The following is a 21978-nucleotide window of genomic DNA, read 5'->3' on the forward strand; positions in this document are numbered from 1 at the left end:
AGGCCTTAGTCCATTTGACCCACATGTTGTGGGGCCTACCCTTTCCTCACACTTACCCTCTCTGCTCTTCTTGGTGGCAGCCAGTTTTGTCACAACTGTGGCCTTGTACAAGTAGCCTCGGTGTGCCACAGGTTGTGTAATCTCATTGTAGACTCCTTCTGAGCTCAGTTCCTCCACACTGACATTGCCTATCAAACACACAAAATTCATTTGTGTATCCTGTTTGAGGAATGCCCATACATTGTCACCGAACACACATCTACAGAATATTCTGCGAACGAGGGAGTGCAAAGATCACGTTCTGTAGAACTGAGTGGAAGTTCAATAGCTGATAAACGTGAAACCTTCTGTACAAATAATTTCATTTAAAAATAATAGCTTGTCTTTGCTCAAAACCAGCTTTCATACTCCTATAGTTTGCTTCAAATTCCAAGGAGTAGTTTTGGAAGAGGAAACTGATGTTTTTTTGTAGAAGGTTGTGATGTAAAATTAAACACACTTACCGGACTTTTTATGAGCTGATATCAGGAAACAAGTACATAGCAACAAAATTTAGGAGTGTCCACTGGGAAAGATGTGATGTGATTAAATGGATAAAATGCTTATCCTCTTGCATAAACACACACACACACACACACACACAGACACATCTGAGGTTACCTTGCTGGTCCTGCCCATTGTTGTCCCAGGGCTTGGCTTTAGAAACGAACCCGCAACCTCCCACCTCAGTTTCCTTGGTGGTTGCAAAGAACTGCAACATTTTCTTCAGAAGTCCAGGCCCAGACACAGCCACACACAGAGCCTGAGGAAATAAAAGCGGTCAGTGGAGCTACTCAAGGTAGCCAACTTCCTACAGCAGCTTCAGATGCTGCAGTCTGAATCTCTGGGAAAGGCAGCTCAACAGCCCTCTGGATAACAGAAATGGCTTCCCACCTCCTGCCTGTGTGGGACAGTGCACTGAAATTCACATGTGGGAATTGCAGCCCCTTCATAGCTCCTTCGTATCCTCAGGATGGGTTTCCAAATACGTAACAACTTACATCACGGCCTTACCTGCAAAATATTTTCCTGGCTGCTGTACTGGGGGTGTGGCATGCGGTAGCGCCCATAGCGGTACTTGCGAGTGATGAATTCCCGCCTCTGGTCAGCACTGGCCTCGGGGTGCAAGGCCTCAGAAGGCGGGAGGTGCGCTGCCCAAAACCTGTTCACTTGCTCATTCCCCAGCATGATGAATAGCTTTAAGAAAGAGGGTTGGGGTGACATTCAACTTGGAGGAAGAGCGCACTCCAGATCCCCAGAGGAGGTCAAAGAAGGAGAGCACCTTAAGCTAGTCAAGATTCTCAAGTTAATACTAGATCCGTCCAGCCTTCCTTTCCACAACTGTGCTCTGCATTTCTACAAATCTAGTCCCTACCATGATAAATTTTTCTCCGGTTTCTGGGGCCTCAAGGAAAGGCTTCGTACCTGAACCATCTCATTGCTCCAAATGCTTGTGTCCAGCTTCAGACTCTGCACCTTTGAAATGCTGGAGCCCAGGCTCCGGTGTTGACCTGTGGAAGCAGGGAGGCTATAAAAGCATAAACTTCATATGACACACATGCGATGCAGCTGCAGGTGGCACAGAGGGCCAGTCTTACGTCCAGGCCCAAAGTAGCTGCATCTGCATGCGAGGCCACGAGAGCAGCTCTTGAGCTCCAGCTTCATGCAGAGAGCTGCTCATTAACTTCAGGGTAAAGCACTTAAAACTCAATTGAGTGGGTAATTGGAAGCTGCTCTGGCCTCAGGCACACTGTCAGAGACCCTAAATATGCTGTAGCTTAGGTTGTGGGACTCACATTTTGGTACTGCTTCCAGTTCCAGAATGCCTAGTCCTGGCCTGCCGCCAAAGGTATGGAGCTGGTGGAGTGGCCTTCTCCATATCCTCATAAGGAAGACATAGAATCGTAGAGTTGGAAGAGACCACAAGGGCCATCCAGTCCAACCCCCTGCTGAGCAGGAAACACCCTCAAAGCATTCTTGACATATGCCTGTCAAGCCTCTGCTTAAAGACCTCCAAAGAAGGAGACTCCACCACACTTCTTGGCAGCAAATTCCACTGCCGAACAGCTCTTACTGTCAGGACGTTCTTCCTAATGTTTAGGTGGAATCGTCTTTCTTGTAGTTTGAATCCATTGCTCCGTGTCCGCTTCTCTGGAGCAGCAGAAAACAACCTTTCTCCCTCCTCTATATGACATCCTTTTATATATTTGAACATGGCTATCACATCACCCCTTAACCTTCTCTTCTCCAGGCTAAACATACCCAGCTCCCTAAGCCGTTCCTCATAAGGCATCGTTTCCAGGCCTTTGACCATTTTGGTTGCCCTCTTCTGGACACGTTCCAGCTTGTCAGTATCCTTCTTGAACTGTGGTGCCCAGAACTGGACACAGTACTCCAGGTGAGGTCTGACCAGAGCAGAATACAGTGGTACTATTACTTCCCTAGATCTAGATGCTATACTCCTATTGATGCAGCCCAGAATTGCATTGGCTTTTTTAGCTGCTGCATCACACTGCATCACCCACCCTCTCATCCACACCATCTTGCAGATGGGAAGGTGCACAACAACACACAGATGCACTTGCCTGCACACTGCTTGCAGATCACCACACACAAGTTGACGGAAGCCCAGTCAGGGCTCAAGGTGCGACAGTCTGCACAGATCCTGTTGGCTTTGTTAGACCAGATCTTCTCAGCCACCTCATAGTCATAGAGCGTCTCAGCAATGGAGTTCTGCAGGGCCTCCATCCACTCCCTCTTCTCTCGCTCAGACTCTGCTCCAAAACTAAGGGAATACACATATATAACAATGCAGCAGGTTCTGTCTTCCCAGGGAATACCCTGCAATGCCACAAACATTCTGCTTGCAACACTCACGAGACCAAATGGGCTTCTGCTTCTGCTCCAGACACAGCCAAGGATGACATTAAATAAACTGCAGCAGTCCCTCTCAAACCCTCCCCATGTCCTGAGAGAACAATACCCTGCCCTTTTCAGATACCTGAGCAGGTGGGGTGCTGGCATCAGGTTTGGGGGAGCTCTTGGACACAGGATTGCCTCCCTTCCATCATGCCTCCATCTCCAGCCACCACAAAAAATTCCAGGGCTCTGATGGAGGGAGTGAAGCATGATGGAGCTGGTACTCTACACCTTCCAGGCAATGGAGCAGGGAACTTTGCAGCAAGCTCATTTTTAAGAGTAAAGTAGCACTGCCCTCATGCTCCTTGGAGCACAAGAAAGCCGCTGCTTTTATCCTTCCTTCCACGTGTCCTTGGTATCAGTGGAAACCTTTGTGTTTGCCCTGACGCCCCTGCCAAGAGGGCTTCTGCAACAAGTTCCTACTTCCTAGAGCAGTGATGGGCAACCTTCTGAGCTTGGTGTGTCAAAATTTGCCAAAAAAACAAGCATAACTCGGGTGGTGTATCACTTTGAGAAAAAAACCATAATTTTGTGATATTTATAGTTTAAATAACAAAAATGTATCATTGTAATATATAACTGTATTTAATAAACCAAAAGCTAATTATTTAACCAAACCAAACCAAAAAAAACCTATTTATCACAAAGTGCCCAGATACAGGTAGGTAGCCGTGTTGGTCTGAGTCGAAACAAAATAAAAAAAATCCTTCAGTAGCACCTTAAAGACCAACTAAGTTTTTATTTTGGTATGAGCTTTCGTGTGCATGCACACTTCATCAGATACACTGAAACAGAAGTCACCAGACCCTTATGTATATTCAGAGGGTGGGGGTGATGGGAATGGGTGATGGGCTGATAGGAGTGGTAAACCTGTTAACGACTGTTAATTATTCCTATCAGTTTACCACTCCTATCAGCCCATCACCCATTCCCATCACCACCACCACCACCCTCTGAATATACATAAGGGTCTGGTTGCTTCTGTTTCAGTGTATCTGATGAAGTGTGCATGCACACGAAAGCTCATACCAAAATAAAAACTTAGTTGGTCTTTAAGGTGCTACTGAAGGAATTTTTTTTAAGTGCCCAGAGTTGTTGAGCTTTTTGGAGGGAACTGCTGACCAAAGTTTTGGAGGTTTTTTTGGGGGGTGCAAAAGTTGCTTTGCTTTTTTGGGGGGGGGGTGCCCCAAAGCTGCTGCGCTTTTTTGGGTGTGTGTGTGTGGAAGAGAACAGAAATAAATGACGAATAATACATTCGCTGGAACTAACATGCAGCACCAAAGCACCAAAAAACCCAGCACAGAACGGGTTAAAAAATGAACGCTGTTACACCCAATCATCGTCTGCCAAAGCGCCAGAAAAAACAGCACAGAAAGGGTTAAAAAATCTCTAGCTACCAGCAGCAGCAGCAGCAGCAGCAGCAACAACAAAGGATCTCGGTTTTGACAGCGGAGACAAGCTGTAGCGTGAGGAGCGGGAGAACAAAGGGCGGGGGACAACAACAACAGTGCGAATGGGCCGATGGGGTGCATGCCAGCAGTGAGGGCTCTGAGTGTCACGTCTGACACGCGTGTCATAGGTTCGCCATCACTGTCCTAGAGGGATCTGCCCTTGGAGGAAATAAGGCAGGAAACCTCCCACTCTGGGAAGCCCATGAGGCTGGCTGCTGTGCTCCTTCCAGGTGTCACAAGGAAGGGAAGCTCCCCCAGATGCCCTAGCAATGTTGTCTATGGGGCAAGTTGCCATTTTCTCGTGCGTGGAGCACCTAGCAACGGTGGAGCAAGACTGGCTAAGAAGAGTGGAAGAGTCATTGCTCAATGCCTTGTGGTGCTGCAGGGCTCTCTGGGAACAATCTTCCATTTCTCAATGGAAGGTATACAGGGAGGAGGCAGTGGGGTGCATAGCTCTCTTGTGGTCTTGTTTGTTCTGCTGCTGCCAGGCACCTCTATGTCGAAATGGGAGCCTGGCCCAGCTTCTAGGATCAGCAGTGGGTCTTGCTGGGCTGCTGGCCTGGCAGGAGCTCAGTCACGCCAGTGCTGTCACTACCCAGCATGCAATTCTTCAGCACGTGGATGCCCCACTTTGTAACACGATTGTGTCTTACCTGAAGATTTTGAATGGGGTGATGAGCTCAAAGGTGCGGCCTTTGGCTTCTCGGATAGTGGCGCCCTGCATCTCAATGAGGCAGATGGCGATGCCCATTTTAAAGAACTGTGGGTGGAATTGGTACAATAATAATCAGACTTCAGCCTATAGCCACAGTGATGTTCCCATTACAGATTTACAGCTCTATCCCCGACAAAAGCAAAAGCCATAAAAAGTAGCCAAAACATGTTTCCTTCCATTTCTTTTGTTTAGAAGTGCAGGCTGCTAACTTGTTCTCCCAACAGCTTTAAATCTTCAGTGCTGACATCATCCCAATCCCATTATCAGACACAATACTATTTTTTCTACTAATGGAGAAGCAAGGGTCCCTCTCCTTCCAGTTCCGCCCAAAGAAAACCCTCAAAGCCAAAAGGTCACTTTTTCCTCCAGTTTATCAAGTCTGAGAAGCAGAAAAAATATATAGAGTGGCCCCAAGTTGCTCCTCCAAACTCTATAAGTTAGGCACAGCACCCAAAAATCTGTTTCAAAAGTATTTAGGGAGGTTTAGAAAGTTCTATAGATTGGGCTGAAAGGCTCTAGTGCTCACCTGTTCACTTTTGTACAACCACATCTCAGCCAGGACAAGCACCACATATAGCTTGGATTTGTAGCCTTTGAGCTCCAGGTGCCCAGATTTTTGGAGACGAGTGGTGCCACTGAGGCACAGCCGGGGACGCAGCAGCTGCTGCTCAGCCACTCTCTGCTGCAAGACGCTACACCACTCATTCCGCTGAGCTGCAGGGGCAATTGCCAAAGGCCAGAGTAAAATTTCAGTGGGAACTGACACATGCAGCACAAACAACAACAACAACAACAACAACAACAACAACAACAACAAATTTTACCCTGCCCATCTGGCTGGGTTTCCCCAGTCACTCTTGGCAGCTTTAAACAGAACATTAAAAACAGAATAAAACTTCAAGCATTAAAAATTTCCCTAAACAGGGCTGCCTTCAGATGTGTTCTAAAAGTCGGATTGCTGTTTATTTCCTTGACATCTGATGGGAGGGCGTTCCACAGGGCGGGTGCCACTACCAAGAAGGCCCTCTGCCTGGTTCCCTGTAACCTCACTTCTCACAGTGAGGGAACCACCAGAAGACCCTCAGTGCTGGACCTCAGTGTCTGGGCTAAATGATGGCGGTGGAGACACTCCTTCAGGTATACTGGGCTGAGACTGTTTAGGACTTTAATGGTCAGCACCAACACTTTGAATTGTGCTCGGAAATGTACTGGGAGCCAATGTAGGTCTTTAAGGACCAGTGTAATATGGTCTCGGCGGCCACTCCCTGTCACCAGTCTGGCTGCCGCATTCTGGATTAGTTATACTTTCTGGGTCACCGTCAAACGTAGCCCCACATAGATCGCATTGCAGTAATCCAAGAGGGAGATAACTAGAGCATGCACCACTCTGGCGAGACAGTCTGCAGACAGGTAGGGTCTCAGCCTGCGTACCAGATGGAGCTGGTAGACAGCTGCCCTGGACACAGAATCGACCTGCACCTCCATGAACAGCTGTGAGTCCAAAATGACTCCCAGGCTGTGCACCTGGTCCTTCAGGGGCCCAGTTATCTCATTCAGGACCAGGGAGTCCTCCATACCCACCCGCTCCCTGTCCCCCCAAAACAGTACTTCTGTCTTGTCAGGATTCAACCTCAATCTGTTAGCCGCCATCCATCCTCCAACTGCCTCCAGGCACTCACACAGGACCTTCACTGCCTTCACTGGTTCTGATTTAAAAGAGAGGTAGAGCTGGGTATCATCTGCATACTGAACACCCAGCCCAAACCCCCTGATGATCTCTCCCAGCAGCTTCATATAGATATTAAAAAGCATGAGGATGGAACCCTGAGGCACCCCACAAGTGAGAGCCCAGGGCTCTGAATGAATGAATACATGTAAAGCATCCAACCTCTGCTTAAAAACCTCCAAGAAACTCTTAGAATTTTGAAGTGTCAGTCATAGCTCTAGTGGCTTTAGCCCAAACGTAGCAGAGTTTTCCTGCACAGCGCAGAAGCTAGTTGAGGTGGAAATGACTAGTCGGCTAGACGCAGAATAACTATTTACAGTATTTATTAAAAGAAAATAAAACCAGCAGAGTTTATGCATACAAAGCAAAGCAAAATAAATCCCCCCCTCTCTCTCTCTCCAACCATCCGCAGCACTCCTACTCCTAACACCCAACAAGAAACAACTGTGCTAGCATTCCTAGATAACAGAGTTCAGTGCTGATCATTAACCAATCAGAGAGCTGTTGCCAGGCCAGGCAGACCTTGGCTTTCTGCCAAGAGTAAATTGACACTGCCTTGAGTTAATTGTGTGAAGCAAGAATCTGTAAGTTTCCCATGAGAACTAACGATCAGAAACCGAACAGAAACTAGAGTCTCCATCTCCTGAGGTAGTCCCTTCCATTGTCAGACAGCTCTTGCTATAGCTACAGGCTGCTCTCCTTCTCTCTCCCAAGACAAGCGGAAAGGGCAAGGTGTGGGCAGTGAACAGGATCACAAGGGGGGGGGGGTACGAATATTTGGAACAGATAAAAATAAGAGAGTGGGTGCTCCCTGCTGGGGTTCAGGATAGGATTTCTCACCCTCACTTTCAGCTCTGAAGACAAAGATCCTCTGTTTCGTGACAACTTGGAATTTGTTGTCCTTGGTGGAGCGCACGACATCAATGACAGAGAGGGGAACCAAACCTTTAGGATATGGCTCCTGCAAGAGACAAAGGGAGCTCAGTGTTGCCATTTCCCCAATCTAGTTATATCTTATGCTGATCTGGTTTTCTCTCCCCAGCCGGAAGGCAAAAAAACCCCAACCAACCAGTTTGGCAACCAGGCTCTTGAAAATAAATAGATGGGTCAAAGGCTCATGCATGGGATGTTGGGGCCCTAAATGGATGGTTGTCTCACGGTGACCCCTCCCACAGCCATGTCTCCTCCACATGCACAGAAAGGCCCACGCTTCCTCAACTTGAGCCAGGACCTCCCATGGCCTTCTCCCTTCGGTCTCCCACTCGGGTCTCCCTGAGCACCCCCCTCCTCCAAATGTGCAGCGTTTAGCAGCCAGAGTTTCTCTTCTTCTGGTCCCACCTTTTCATTGTTGAAATACATGAGACTTTTCCCGTCAAATCTGACAAAGCGTCGCTGGAAGACGTAGTTCCTGATGGGAATAAAAGGAGAGCCCGCTGAGTCCAGAGCCCTTTATCAGGCCCCCCCATCTGCATTGCTAGAGTTTATGAAAGGCAGGGTGGGTGGGAGGGGGCAGAACAGAAGCTGACTCTGGTACCAGCAGGGCTCAGTCCTAGAACTGATTTTAAGGCTTAGTGCAAAAAGGTTTCAGCTCTTGAGCAGAAAGCCTCTCAACTAAGGCTGAAAATGGACTAATCGTATGCCTTTCAGCTGTTCAATAGATGTGCTTATTACCAAAACATCAATATATGTGCCTTTCAGAAATAAACTGAACACCTAAAGTCATGTTGCTTGGAAACACATGTGACACTCCTTTCCCCCCCACCCAATGGTCATCTTCAACTGGGGGCAATTTGGAGTACAGAATCAGAGAAAGAGTAAGAACAACAACAACAACAACAACAACAAAAGCCTCAAAAAACCCCAAAACAAGTTACGTTCCTAAATGGCATTTCATTAAAATTTGCCCTTGCTGATCAATTCACCAAAGACTAAGTCAACCTGTTTACTGATTAAATGCTCTGCATATGTGCAGAGTGTGTTTTCTTCACAGAGTGATGGAGCCTACTCTCACACATCAGGGCTTACTTAGAGAACGACCTCCTGCCCTTCAATTCTGGGTGTGTATAAATCTCAGCATTTCTTCTTCCTGTCCAGGACCTTTTCTCTTTACCAAAACAGAACTATCAGTTTTCTGGCAGAGATGTAATTATTGTTTTTGTGCTTGTAGTTACTTCAGCTTGCGTGATTTCTGAGGATTAAATTGTGTGCACTGCTCTAGGCAGTTTATTGGGAAAGAGGCAAATAAATGATCGCGAGTAAGCAAGTAACCTGTTTCCACACAGGTTTTAACTTGGCCCATTTCTCTTGCCACAGCCAGTCCACTTACCCCTGTGGAGACAGCTTGTCCAGCCAGCCGTTGAGCACAGTGACCGAGCGCTCTGACAGCGAGGTGTAGCTGGCATAGGGGGAGATGGTCAGGTCCTCTGAAGTTTCATCAGGATACAGGTGGTCAGAGAGTCTGAATGGGGAGCCTTTGGCCCACAGAGTCTCCACCGAAGAGTATCCCCCGGTCTCATTCTGGCCAATGCGGACTGGCTGCATGGACTGGCTCTTTTCTTCTATCTTGGTGTTTCTGCTTGTGAAAGAAAGACGTCAGACCTGTTTCTTGAAGCATGAACAGCCCTTCAGCTATAGAACCAATTCAGTTCTCTCCCACAGCAGCTGATAGCAAGAACGGCAATCCTGTTCCTTTCAAAATGCCCTTTAGAGCAGCAATGAAGACAGAAGATCAGGAAACAGGAACATCAGCCCCTGCCAGTCCCATTCCTCTGTCCTGCTCTCCTCATTGAAACTGACAAGCAGAGGGGGAGTTAAGAGTACAGATAGGGCTTATGCACACTTCCTTTGGTCCCACTGCTTCCCCCTGGGGAAAACCATTCTTTAGCGCTCAACTGGAGCAAATGGAAACCAGATTTTTCTGCAGATTGCCATTTGTTCCGATTCAAAGGTAAAGAGCAGGTTTTCCCTGGGAAAGGAGTGGGGCAAGGGGAAAACCACTCAGACCCATACCTAGAAAGCGCAGGCCAAGCAAAAAACTGCCCAGAGCCTTGCTTTCTAGGCACAGGACAAGCAGAAGTGTGGACAAGCCCTGAGCGATGGCCGGTCCTGTGAGTCCCTCTCTGCTTTATGTGAAAGACAGGCAACCACTATTAGTGCTGAACAGGGGCGGCTCTACGTAGACCCCCGGTGGCGCAGGGCACCATGGCGCTGGCCCGCCAGGAGGGCGCCGCGAGCTGCGCCCGCCCGCTGGCCGGCCGGTCCACCGGTCAGCTGCGCGCGGTGCCCACCCGCCCACCGCGCTGGGAAACGGGGCGGGAGGGTGCCGGAGAGATCCGGCGCACCATGGCGACAGGGGCGCTTAAGACGGCGCTGGTGCTGAACCAGGTCATCACCTTGTGGAAGCCCATGCCCGTAGTTACTTTGCACTGGTGAACTTCTTTGCAGTCTGCACCAATGAGATGCCATTTTCTCAGATATTTCCCAGTGTGTCCCAGCCCCCCCCTTTCAGCTTATTTTTAACACTGGTGAAAAAGAGTTGAGAAGTAGGGAGAGAATAGTAGCTAAAACCACTTACACGGGCCTTTCTTCTCCCTGGTTTGGTGCACATTCTGGCAACTCTTCATATTCCTGCCACTCAAGGGATGCTGCAGCCTGGAAGAAGATTCTCATAGAATGTTTAGGAGACAAAGGTAGTTCTTGTTTCCTTTCCTTTTCTTTGCCTGCTGAAAGACAAGCTCCAGAACTCTATGCCCTGTGTACAAATTGATGCACACCAAGCTGCCAGGCTGGATCAGATCAAAAGATCAATCTAACCTAGTTTTAAGTTTCCAGTAGTGGCTAACCAGATGCCTTGAGAAAGCTCACAATCAGGGCAGGAAGGTATTGGCCACCTTTGGCTGTCTGTCGGGAGTGCTAAGCTGTGCCTCCAGCTATGCTAGACCTTATGTGCTTTGGGACATAAGCTCCATTATTACAGAATTTTGGGAGCCTCCAGTGGATCACCTTCCAAGGGAAACCAAATCCCGGTTAAGTGCTGTGCGCCTGGGGCATCTCATTGCTCAGAAAAGTGGGGGTGAGCATGCAAAGTGGGGTGACATACTAGGCCTCTGGCATTCCCCCTAACCACTTCTGAGGTGTAATGAGCAGCTGCTTTGATCACAGCTGATGTTGTTGTGCTTGTTATTAATAATCTTCTAAGCCACCATCTCAAGGCAATTTACATGGAGGATAATTAAAAGCAATTCAAAACAAAATAGCAAATGCATTTTAAACAAAAGTTAAACCTTAACTAGTGGACACTTGCTGAGAAAACCTGTTGGAACAAAAATGTCTCCAACTGCTTCTCGAAAGTGCAGATCATGGGTGCCTATTGCATCTCAACAGGAATGCTGTTCCACAGGACAGAGGCAGCCACACTAAAAGCCCTGCTCGGAGTTACGGGCATTCTCATTGGCTTTCATACTCCTTGCCCCTTACTCCATATTGGCATATCTCCTCACCTGCTCCTGGGCAGGCCACCATTGCCCAAACATGCTCTCGCAGTAGGGACTGATGGATTCCTCAACAGGTCCTGTGGGGGAAACAAAAGCTGAAATATCAGGAGGGTTGAAGTGGCAGAAAGAAAAGCCTCCACTGGTCTCTTGGCTCTCAAGAGGGCCAAAACAAATGAGATGCAGGAGATATTTGGATCTCACATGTTTGTTTCTACATGGGTGGAATCTACACACATTAAAAAAACACATGAAAATGCTTTTTAAAAAAACGTTTTGAAAAATTCGCCATCTAGTGTCACATTTGTATAATGCACTTTACAACATACTTAAAATGTTTTTTTTGCAGCTGTATAGCTGAGTACCCTGAATAAAAAGGGCCCTTCCCCCAATCTTAATCCACCCTCCAACTGCTATTTGTCTCACAGTGCAAAACACACACATGTAGCAGCTTTGACAATGAGGATTTACATTCTTCCTTCTTCACCGCTGCTGTTCCAAACAAATTTAGAGCCCCTTGTGTCTTGTCTGTTCTGGGCCTTGGGTTTAGCATTTCTCATGTGGGCTCTGAACTCCTAGGCTCCTGTGCCCATGAAGGGTAAACACAGCCAGTTCCCATGGGGAGTGCGCATAGACACTGTACAGCTTTCAGATTTAGGAGCATATGGAACCCAAACCAACATTTACTCTCTCACAGTGTCCACCCCCCCCCCTCACTGGCTCCTACGTCTGATGTGGTTCTTGCAATAGCTAAGTGGACAAAGGATGCTATTGTCGCTCTCACCTGATCTGTTATCAAGTCCCTGTGGAGGATGATCTAGGCAGAGCTGTCCCAAAGACCTGCAAGAATGGAGCAGAGATATAAACCCAGGAGGGATGTCATGTTACAGATCTCCTTTGCACTTTGCTCACAGGCACTCCTGGATAATTCATCCTTTTCATCCTACCACCTAGCCAAGTAGCCAGGCATCATATTCAAAACTATCGCACCTGACAACCCAACCACCTCCACAGCAACACTCCCTCTACTCTACAGCCAGCAATGTAGTTTGAGGTTTTATTTGTTTATATCAGGGACGTGTCAACCATTTTGGCTCCATGTACCAGAACCTCATAAGGATTTGCCTCACAGGACAAAAGTAGATGGGTCTGCCCATCAAGTGACATCACAAATGACGTCTGGTGCTTTGAAGTCCCGGAGTCAGAACTTCAAAGCACCTTGAAGGCAGTAATGCAAGGCTAAAAGTTTGGTTTTGACCTCCCTTTTAGGAGTGCATTGCTGATTGTGAGGTGCTTTGAATTCTAAAGCCCAGCCAAACTGAGTATGTTTGGGTGGGTAAGAGGGCCCTGCAGGGAGATCTCTCAACACACCCAACTCAGGCTGGATTGATCTCCATTCACACCAGCTAGTGTGTGTGTGTGTGTGTGTGTGTGTGTGTGTGTGTGTGTAGGTCTATCCTGCTTAGCGCTGGACAGCACAGGGCTCCTTCAAAGAGCAGCACTGGGAGGATGAAAACACTTTTCTCCCCAAATACTGTTCTTTGAAGCACATGCAGCCAAAGCAATCAGTAATGGAAGCTCTTTCCCCACCTTGAACAAGACATGCTATTGCCACACAAGTGACAAGTGAGGTTTGCTCCGATGGAGGAACCATCGGGAGACCACTTCAAGCTCCCAATTTATGTGTAATGCCAGGTGCAAGGTGGGGGTGGGGGTGGGGATGGGGAAGCATAGCTTCTCCAAAATGTCCTAGAGGGTCAAATGGGGATGTCTGGAGGCCCCACCCCTGAATTTTATGCTGCTGTAATCAGACAAAGTGCTTAACACAATGTATCAGTAATGTGTGTGTCTGTGTGTGCTCCATCTTTCGGAGTGCACTGCTCTCAGACAGCAGTTAACAACAACAACAACAACAACAACAACAACAACAACAACAACAACAACTCTGAGCGGCTCCCAACAGTGTGTGTGTGTATGTGCCATAAAACATCAAACAGGAGGCGGGCAGGTGTGGAGGACTCCCTGGTCCTGAATGGGGTAACTGTGCCCCTGAAGGACCAGGTGCGCAGCCTGGGAGTCATTTTGGACTCACAGCTGTTCATGGAGGCGCTCTTCGTGGGGCTACCTTTGAAGGTGACCCGGAAACTACAACTAATCCAGAATGCGGCAGCTAGACTGGTGACTAGGAGCGGCCGCCGTGACCACATAACACCGGTCCTGAAAGACCTACATTGGCTCCCAGTAAGTTTCTGAGCACAATTCAAAGTGTTGGTGCTGACCTATAAAGCCCTAAACGGCCTCAGTCCAGTATACCTGAAGGAGCGTCTCCACCCCCATCATTCTGCCCAGATGGGTCCAGCGCCGAGGGCCTTCTGGTGGTTCCCTCGCTACGAGAAGCCAAGTTACAGGGAACCAGGCAGAGGGCCTTCTCGGTAGTGGCACCCACCCTGTGGAATGCCCTCCCACCAGAGGTCAAAGAGAATAACAATTACCAGACCTTTAGAAGGCATCTTAAGGCAGCCCTGTTTAGTAAAGCTATTAATGTTTGATGGATTTCTGTATTTTAATATTTTGTTGGAAGCCACCCAGAGTGGCTGGGGGAACCCGGCCAGATGGGCGGGGTATAAATAATAAATTATTATTATTATTAAACATTAAACACTTCCCTAAACAGGGCTGCCTTCAGCTGTCTTCTAAAAGTCATATAGTTGTTTATTTCTTTGACATCTTCTTTGACAACCAGGCCTGGCAACCACATTCACGAGAAGTGTGAAGCCCTGCAGTGTGAACTTGCAGGTGAACCCCTAAAACTGTAAAACTCACTGCACCTCTTAAAGGACTCATTTGTAACATCCCCACCTGACCCTGATCCCTAGAGCTGCCCTGGCATGCCTCAAACTGACGGTGGAGCAAAATGTCAGTGATTTTGTTTTCAGGATGCGAATTAGCCCAGGTTCCACGCCATCCTATTACCCAACATGAGGGCTATATAGGACCAGCTTTCCTTGGTATACTAGGTAGTGCAATTGTGGGACGCTCTTCCTCAGGAATGCACAAATGCATTCTCAGAGCCATGAAAAGGCCTTTGTTCCAGCCCACATACTCCCTAGCCTTGTGCATCACTTAAGGCAGGCCGCCCGGCCGGCTGGCTGCAAGGTCCGACAGGAATCCATTCATCAACTCCAAAGGACTGGAGTGCAGAACTAATTATCTGCGACTGCCACAACCAGATGACCCCATTCCTATTTTACCTGAGGCCTTTCTGTTGGTTTCCTGAAAGAGTACTGCTAGGAAAGGCATAAATTACTCACCTGGCATTCTCCACGGTCACAGTCCCATTTTGCTTGACCAGGTCAGAAGGCTGACTCCTCAGAGTTTCCTTCGCCTCCATGCTTTTCACTGGCAGGAGCACAGTGACGTCTGACACAGACTCTTTCTGCTCCCCTGGGGAGGCTGACTTGGTGAGGGCAGAAGGAAGCAGCAAGGGCTCTTTCGGCACTTGGCCGGCACTTGGCCTCGACTCTGTTGGACTGACGGTGTCCTCAGGCTGGCTCTTGAAGGTGGTTGAGGAGGTGAGTTCATGCATACTCATGCCACTCTCAGGAGCAAAACACTGCAGAGCATATTCCAAGTGGCCCTCCCTTGGTCTACTCTGAGGTGGCAGGGCGACCCCTTGGACTTTGTCTCCTGGCCCTGCCTGGTGCTTTGGACTGAACTCCAGCCTCTCAGCGTCCGTGGTACTTTCCCCTGGATCAAATCCCTCCAGAATAATAAACGTTCTTAGAGGTGGTTCAGAGCAAGACGTGGGGTTACAGACAGGCGCAGGTGTTTGTGCCGACGGGACTTTCTCTGGCTTGGCTGCTTGGTGCACACGAGGAAACAATGTCCTGGGTTTGGGCACTGGCTTGGTCACAGGAGGTGCCGGTTCCTTGTTCAACCGTGGATGCTGACTGTGGTCTTCAGAGTCAAGTTCAACCCCAAGGCTGGGAATAGTTTCTACCAAGACGTCTTTCTTTGTGCCCACTTCATTCTTCTCTGCCGCCTTAGTCCCATCCAGAGAATTTACACACTTGCCAGAGCTGTAACGAGCATCTCCTGCCATGTGCCCACTTCTGTCCCTCACAAGCAGTCGGGTTTGTTGTACTAAATTCAGAATCCTTTTGCGGTGCCCAGTAGCGGTGATGCCGAGCTTCTGCAGGTCCTCCTTGCTGAGAGAGAGCACATCTTTCACGGAGCCATATCCGTGTTTCTTGAAGGTATCCCAGTATCTCTCCAGGTGGATGAGGGTCAGCCAGTCTGCAATGTCAGAGTCCACAGAGCACTGGTGGTGCATGTCCCCTTGGCAAGGAAGGAAAGAGCTTTTTTTCAGCCTACCACCTGAGGGAAAGGAAAGAAAGCGATTAAAAACCTGGCGCAGGAAGGCAGCAGAGCATCTCTACTGGAACTGGGAGGAATGGAGAAGAGCTAGGTGTATGGGAATCCTTGGCTTGCCTCATGCACCCCCATCCTTGTGTCCAATTTGTGCAGAGAAAAAGGCTCAGGAGTTCATATACCTTGAGATTAATTCAGCAGCATAAAATGGTCCTTCCTGTAGCCTGGCTTCCTTGATGCTCATACCTTTCATCATGCTAAAAGTTCACCTAGGCAAAAGCTCCCAGAGAATGGCAGTGGTCTCACATGGAACCCCCCCCTTTCTCAGGAAGATGGGGCTGACAGACTTCTGTCACACAAAACTTGGCTCTGCACAGAGTCTTGACATTGGGCTGATATGCAGTCTCTGTGGTCTTGAGAAATCAGCCCTTGTTTGCTCTTGTCCTGTCTCTGTGAGAGTGCTAGCAGAGCATTCAGAACCCCGTCCTCTGTGCAGGAAGATGCAGGCCCATCTTAGAGTGAAACAACTGGATTGTGGCTGGAGTGAGATTCTCCCAGGGTGACCAATATAGGGAGGGGTTTGTGACTGGAAAGGCACTGCTGTAATCTGCCTGACTGCTGGCTGAGGGCATGAGAGAGGTCACCGAACTGTGAGTCACACACAGCAAGGACCTCCTTCACACAGCGCGTCTGCCAGCAACTAAGACAGCATCCAGCCTGCTAGGCAGACTCAGGATGGGAGGGTTCCCCCACCCCACTGCTTTGCAGAACCCCTTCCTGCTATCGGCTCAGAAATCCCTCTGGTTTCTGCAAATAGATGGAGACCAATGACTTTCCTTTGCACGTGCTGGTCTTTACAAAAATTCAGTCTAAATCTGGAACTGGCAAGTCTCATTCCTGGGCAATCTCCACTCCTGATTAATCATCATCATTTGCAAAATGAATTAAAACAATATATTTCTTTCTTATTTCCCTGACTCCCACGTCTTGTGTTCATTTGATTTCCCTTAGTTTTTAATTTCAGTTTCACATCATGGTGCATTGTAGAAGGTGGAATATGGGAGCTTTGCCATGGCTTATTCTGGAAGGGCAGATGCCTCAGACCACAAGACGCACCAATAGGGGATCCTAACCAGTCAGATCCTAACCAAATGTTACACGCAAAGGGGTGTAACAAAAGCACAACAGCTGCTTTCCCTTAGGAGGGAAGCTTTGGGAAGAGAAGATTTGGAATGGAGAAGTGGCAGAAGCAGTGGGGGATGGGATGCCTATTTCTCCACTCACATTTTAGTCTGCACAAAACCATCCCCAGCTGCTCCCCCCTAGGTCCCATATTCATTTCTAAAATGTTATATGCCACTATTATACCAGGTTTTTCATCCCTACCCTCATCCCAAACCTTTGAGACAGCATCTCTAAACATGTTTCAAACATTGCAAAAGGCAAAGTGGCTTGTGGTGTTCTCTCTCTCTCTCTCTCTGTGTGTGTGTGTGTGTTATATCGCCCTCAGGATTGGAGGTGGTATGCCTCCGAAAACCAGTTGCAAGAGACCACGAGCAGGAGAGTTTTGTTGCATGCACTTCCTGCATGTGGGCCTTCCCATAGACACAAGGACATTGTGAGGACAGAATCCTGGACTAGAGAGGCCTTTAGTTTGACCTAGGACTCTTCTTATGAAAGAGAGAAAGAGATCTTTAGCAGAGATATGGTGGGGAGAAAAGAGTTAAATGCCATCTCCCACCCACCCTTGGCTTCTCAACTCCAAATCCCACTCAAAAACCTGCATTCCTTTTGGAAAAGCAACCATCGGACATTTGTACAGATGCATGCAGCTGTATGTACTTCTACCCTAATTTAGAAACTTTTTAAAAAAGTTTGGGCCAATTCACGGAAGGTAGGTCCGTCAACTGTGATTATAGCTATGATGTCTAAATGGATCTTATAAGTTCAGAAACAGTGTACTCCTGAATACCAGGTAGTGGGAGGGCAGCGGTGCGGGGGGGGGGGGGCAACGACGACAAACAGAGTCTATGTCACCTTCATGCCTTGTTTGTGAGCTTCCTGGAGGATTCTTACTGCCCACTGTTGGAAACAGAATGCTGGATTATTTGGATCTTGATCTAATCATGTAAAAGAACCCCTGTGTTCTAAAAACAGGGATGGTCTTATTTCAGCATTTTAAAAAACACACCGAATTTACTCATGTATTCTCATTCCTAAATTAGGTGCCCAATAGCAAATGCTTTCTGGGCACTGTACAAAAATCTTGGAATAGGAAAGATTCCCAACAGTCCATCAACACATGCTTAATTTACAAAGAAAGGATGCATACTTGTGATCTGTATCTAATCTGCATTAAATTATCCCAGGTATGCTCTTTTCTCCCCAACATTATGTATGGTAAAAATACTTGGCATGTATACTTGGCACTTCCCTTTCAAGGGGCTTCTCTTCCATTACGCAGCTGTGAAATGTCTCATGCCTCTGGGGGGCTGCGAGTGATGGGGCTGAGGCAGAGCTGCTTGCTTAGAGCTACCCAGCACATTCATGGTACGTGCAAGATCTGAAGCTGGGAGCTTCTGGTGGTCTCTTAGCCATGGCTGTGTATCGGCTCCACAATGTGCCTTTGGCAGCTCTCCTGACTCACTCCCATCCCCAGTTAGGAAAGTTTTCGCCCATGCAACTGCTACAGAAACTGGAATCAGTCTGATACTACTCTGGATTAAACTACTGTAATTCCGGCAATGGCTTACCTGTTCTCACCCCCCCTCTTCACTCATAATGGGTGCAGCGGCTGGTGCCACAGGAGGTATCCTTAGGAGTCTTGCTTGTAAAGCATCCCAGGCTGAATGTTTTTTTTCCCTGTGAATCTAGCTGCTGCACATTACACCACTTTGCGCTTGCTGCCCCCCCCCCAGTTGTCCCATTTCCTCCCATTGTTCAGCGCAGGCTTCCTTCCTGTTGCTCTCTCCAACCCGCCCCCAAACAGGAATTACTTCAGCCATGCACTAGGAGTGCATATTTGTGCATATGCCAATGGCACTGTAGCTTGTTCATTCTACTTGGCATGAAATGTGTGTGTGTGTACTTCTCCAGATGTCAAAGTCCTGAGGTGGTAAACCTGTGTCTGAGCTGCACTGCTTCATCTTGTGTGCGTGCGTTTGCATATGGGTGAGGTGGGGTCTCAACTGATCAAATGTTTATTTTTGTATACAGTGGTACCTCGGTTTATGAACACAATTGGTTCCGGACGTCTGTTCATAAACTGAAGCGTTCATAAACTGAAGCGAACTTTCCCATTGAAAGTAATGGAAAGTGGATTAATCCGTTCCAGACGGGTCCGCGGAGTACTCAACCTGAAGCGTACTTAACCCGAAGCATGGGTGTAATTGGTTCCGGAAGTCTGTTCATAAACGGAAGTGTTCATAAACTGAAGCGAACTTTCCCATTGAAAGTAATGGAAAGTGAATTAATCCGTTCCAGATGGGTCCACGGCGTTCGTAAACCGAAAATTCGTAAACCGAGGTGTTCATAAACCGAGGTTCAATGTATATGAAATTCCCTGCATTTAGAAAACTGGATGTCAGGGAGAAGGATATTAGCCATTGACAGGCTAATTTTCTATGCAGAGAATTTTTTGTTGGTGGTGCCATCCATCTGCCTTGATGAGACAGTGGAGTGTGCCTCCAGAGGTGAAATCAAACCACTGCATTAGCAGCAGTGAAGTGGGCTGCCCAGATGACAAGACCACACTTTTGGCCTTGCTGATGTGCTCCAAAGGAAAGCAGACCAAGACATTTGGTACCAGCTTAGCTGTAGGAGTTGCCGGACAGAGGCATCTATGATGCCATTCAGCTGTCTTAGGGACCCCACACTCCAGATTTGTGTAGGGTTTAGCCTTTCCTTCTCCCAAATATGTCCCACAAGGCAACAGAGGTTGGGGATCAGAGTTTTCCTTCTCCTAGATGGGCTACCTTCGCAGGTTGATGGGCTCCATCTGCCCTTCACTTCCCTCTATGAAAAACGCAGAAACCGCCTTCTTGACTCACTATTGGTCCTGCCCACTCAATCCACCGGAGCCTGTCTTTGCATGCAGGGGAAGTCCTTCACTCACGGAGAGTTTGAGTTTTCGGCTACCCTCACCTGGTTTAACCAGCCAGCATATAGCACAAAAAACATCAATAAAAAGTACCAAAAAATTTGACTTAAAAAGTAGCCTACATGCTTTGTATGGAGAAAGCATTTGATCATATAAGTCCACCTGCAATTTGCTGTAGTGGAGCCAAGACACAGGTTTACGACCTTAGTAAGAACTGTGCCTGATCCTTCACACCAGGTATTACACATACAGGTGTACTGCCATGTGAGTCAACACACACCATTTTGTGCAAGTCTGTATATAAGGAAATGTGAGGAAACAGGGTTTGCCGCAGTCAAGAGGCAAATGGTTAGAGTCCTCTCAAATGTAACCAAGTCTGAACAAAGATGACAGGAAAAGCTGAGTGCCCAGTTGTTCCAAGGAGTAAGGAGGAGGAGACAACATGGTGTACTTCACTCCACCCAAGTGAGGGGGTTGGGGAATCCAGGGAGCAAAAGGGCCTCAAGTCATCACAATCCGCACTGTATTCATTCAGCACTTAACTTAAATCAAAAGTCTGCAGCCAGGATATATCCTATTCTATTAACAAAAAGGTTTTCAATCAGCCAGCTGATTTACAACTACCGTAAGCTGGTGAATGTGAGTCAGCCAGAAAGAACGTGTGAAGTAGTAATTGAAATAACATTGGTCCCCGTCCCCCCCATGCTTACCTCTTCGGCTAAAAGAAAAGTTAGCGTCTCCCTGCGGGACGGGGAGAGAGAGAGACTGTCGGAAACCCTGCAAGATCCGCTGCCGGCCAGTGTGGGCAGTGCTGGGCGAGATGGGCCACTGGCGCAGGGCCGCTTCCGAAGCCCCCGTGTCCGCACCAGGAGTTGAACCCCGCGCCGGGTCAGGACTGGCCGGGAGCTCGGCAGGCGAGCCGAGGCTCCCTCCCTCCTTTCGTGGCGCCCGCCTGCTTTGAGCCGCGTCTCACCTGCCTCCGCCTGCCTCCTCGGGGCTGTGCAACTCGCGGGCCGGACGCAACCCTCCCCGGCCCCGCGCCCTCCCCCCCCCGCTGCCCTGGTGGCCGAAGCTGCTGCGGGAGAAGCTGGCATTCGTGGCCGGAATGGGGAGAACCAGTGGCAGAACAGCAGGGCGGAGCAGCCCCGGCGAAGCGAGCTCTGCAGGCAGCGACGGAAGAAAGGGGTCGTGCGCGGGTGGGCAGGTCGCCGCTCGCCCTGCTCAGGGATCCCCGGCCCTTTCCGCTCGGCGGTCTTGGGAGGAATTGGGCCGAACAAGAAAAAAAAAATAGTACTGTACCGAGTTAACGTTTAATAATGACAAAGGCTGACAATTCAGGGCACGGGCTTGAATTCTGCCGGAGGGGGGGGTCACTCTCAGGCATGCCCCCGCGCGTAGCTGTCCCGTAAGCTGCAAATCAGCCCATTCATATGTAGAGTTAGCACACCAGTGATAAGTGTGCATGCAGGTCATCCAGCCTGCAAATGGAACCACTCACATGGTGCTGTGCCATCCACCGATATATGCACCTGAGGTTTACATTCGGACACGCCCAAGGCTGCCCTATGCCCACTTTCAGCCCATGATTTCTTACTGGAGTGCTTGCTTGGCATTGACTACCCGGAGAGTCAATGCCCCTGTGACTCGGGACAAATAGAAACGATAGAACATGTTCTCCAGTGCCTGTATCACAGAGACATTCGCATTAGCCTGATTTCCCCACTACTTCATACCGGTAAGTACCCAGGTTAATTCTATACCTCCCTGCTGCTCTCAGACACCAATCCTGCTACAACATACAGTACAATGTTGCTAGATTCTGCACAGCAGAGCTCAAAATTCGTCAGATGACCTGTGCCAAAACCCAGATTTAATGAACATATAAGAGTGCTCTGTAAATTGATACCGGTAGTTAGTCTTTTATATACTTTTATAAAATTTTTATAAAAACTTTTATATTCTTTTATAAAAGAATATATATTCTTTTAGCTTCTTTTAAATTCTTATAGACTTTTACATTCACCTTCTGTTTTAGTACCTTTTAGCTTTCCAAAATGCTTTTCAGATTTTAAATGACTGTATCCCACCCTTTTATACTGGTCTAAGGCGCTGTGGTTAAACCACTGAGCCTAGGGCTTGCTGATCAGAAGGTCAGCGGTTCGAATCCC

At 48.3% G+C, this 21978-nt stretch overlaps 1 protein-coding gene across 7 annotated transcripts in view; it reads right to left on the bottom strand.

Annotated features, from left to right (window-relative positions):
• The window catches only part of ARAP3 (ArfGAP with RhoGAP domain, ankyrin repeat and PH domain 3), a 40127-nt gene extending 19370 nt beyond the window's left edge, over positions 1 to 20757 (bottom strand). Inside the window, exons 1-15 of one of the 7 annotated variants that reach the window (XM_088675048.1) lie at positions 20521 to 20757; positions 14652 to 15717; positions 12125 to 12180; positions 11350 to 11420; positions 10425 to 10501; positions 9177 to 9425; positions 8189 to 8258; positions 7691 to 7811; positions 5651 to 5838; positions 5063 to 5169; positions 2625 to 2824; positions 1465 to 1550; positions 1054 to 1236; positions 661 to 802; positions 57 to 188 (exon numbers count right to left, since the gene is read on the bottom strand). In XM_088675048.1, coding sequence (XP_088531174.1) covers positions 57 to 188; positions 661 to 802; positions 1054 to 1236; positions 1465 to 1550; positions 2625 to 2824; positions 5063 to 5169; positions 5651 to 5838; positions 7691 to 7811; positions 8189 to 8258; positions 9177 to 9425; positions 10425 to 10501; positions 11350 to 11420; positions 12125 to 12180; positions 14652 to 15673 — 2704 coding nt within the window. In that variant the 5' untranslated portion in view covers positions 15674 to 15717; positions 20521 to 20757. Of the gene's footprint in view, positions 1 to 56; positions 189 to 660; positions 803 to 1053; positions 1237 to 1464; positions 1551 to 2624; positions 2825 to 5062; positions 5170 to 5650; positions 5839 to 7690; positions 7812 to 8188; positions 8259 to 9176; positions 9426 to 10424; positions 10573 to 11349; positions 11421 to 12124; positions 12181 to 14651; positions 15718 to 15893; positions 15972 to 18464; positions 18600 to 20520 lie in introns of those variants that run through there. The other 6 variants (XM_035103413.3, XM_088675046.1, XM_088675050.1 and 3 more) reach the window with 6 other exon arrangements.
• Positions 20758 to 21978: the final 1221 nt, after the last annotated feature.

Source organism: Zootoca vivipara, chromosome 8 (genome assembly GCF_965207765.1).
Source record: "Zootoca vivipara chromosome 8, rZooViv2.hap1.1, whole genome shotgun sequence".
In the NCBI taxonomy this organism is placed as follows: domain Eukaryota; kingdom Metazoa; phylum Chordata; class Lepidosauria; order Squamata; family Lacertidae; genus Zootoca; species Zootoca vivipara.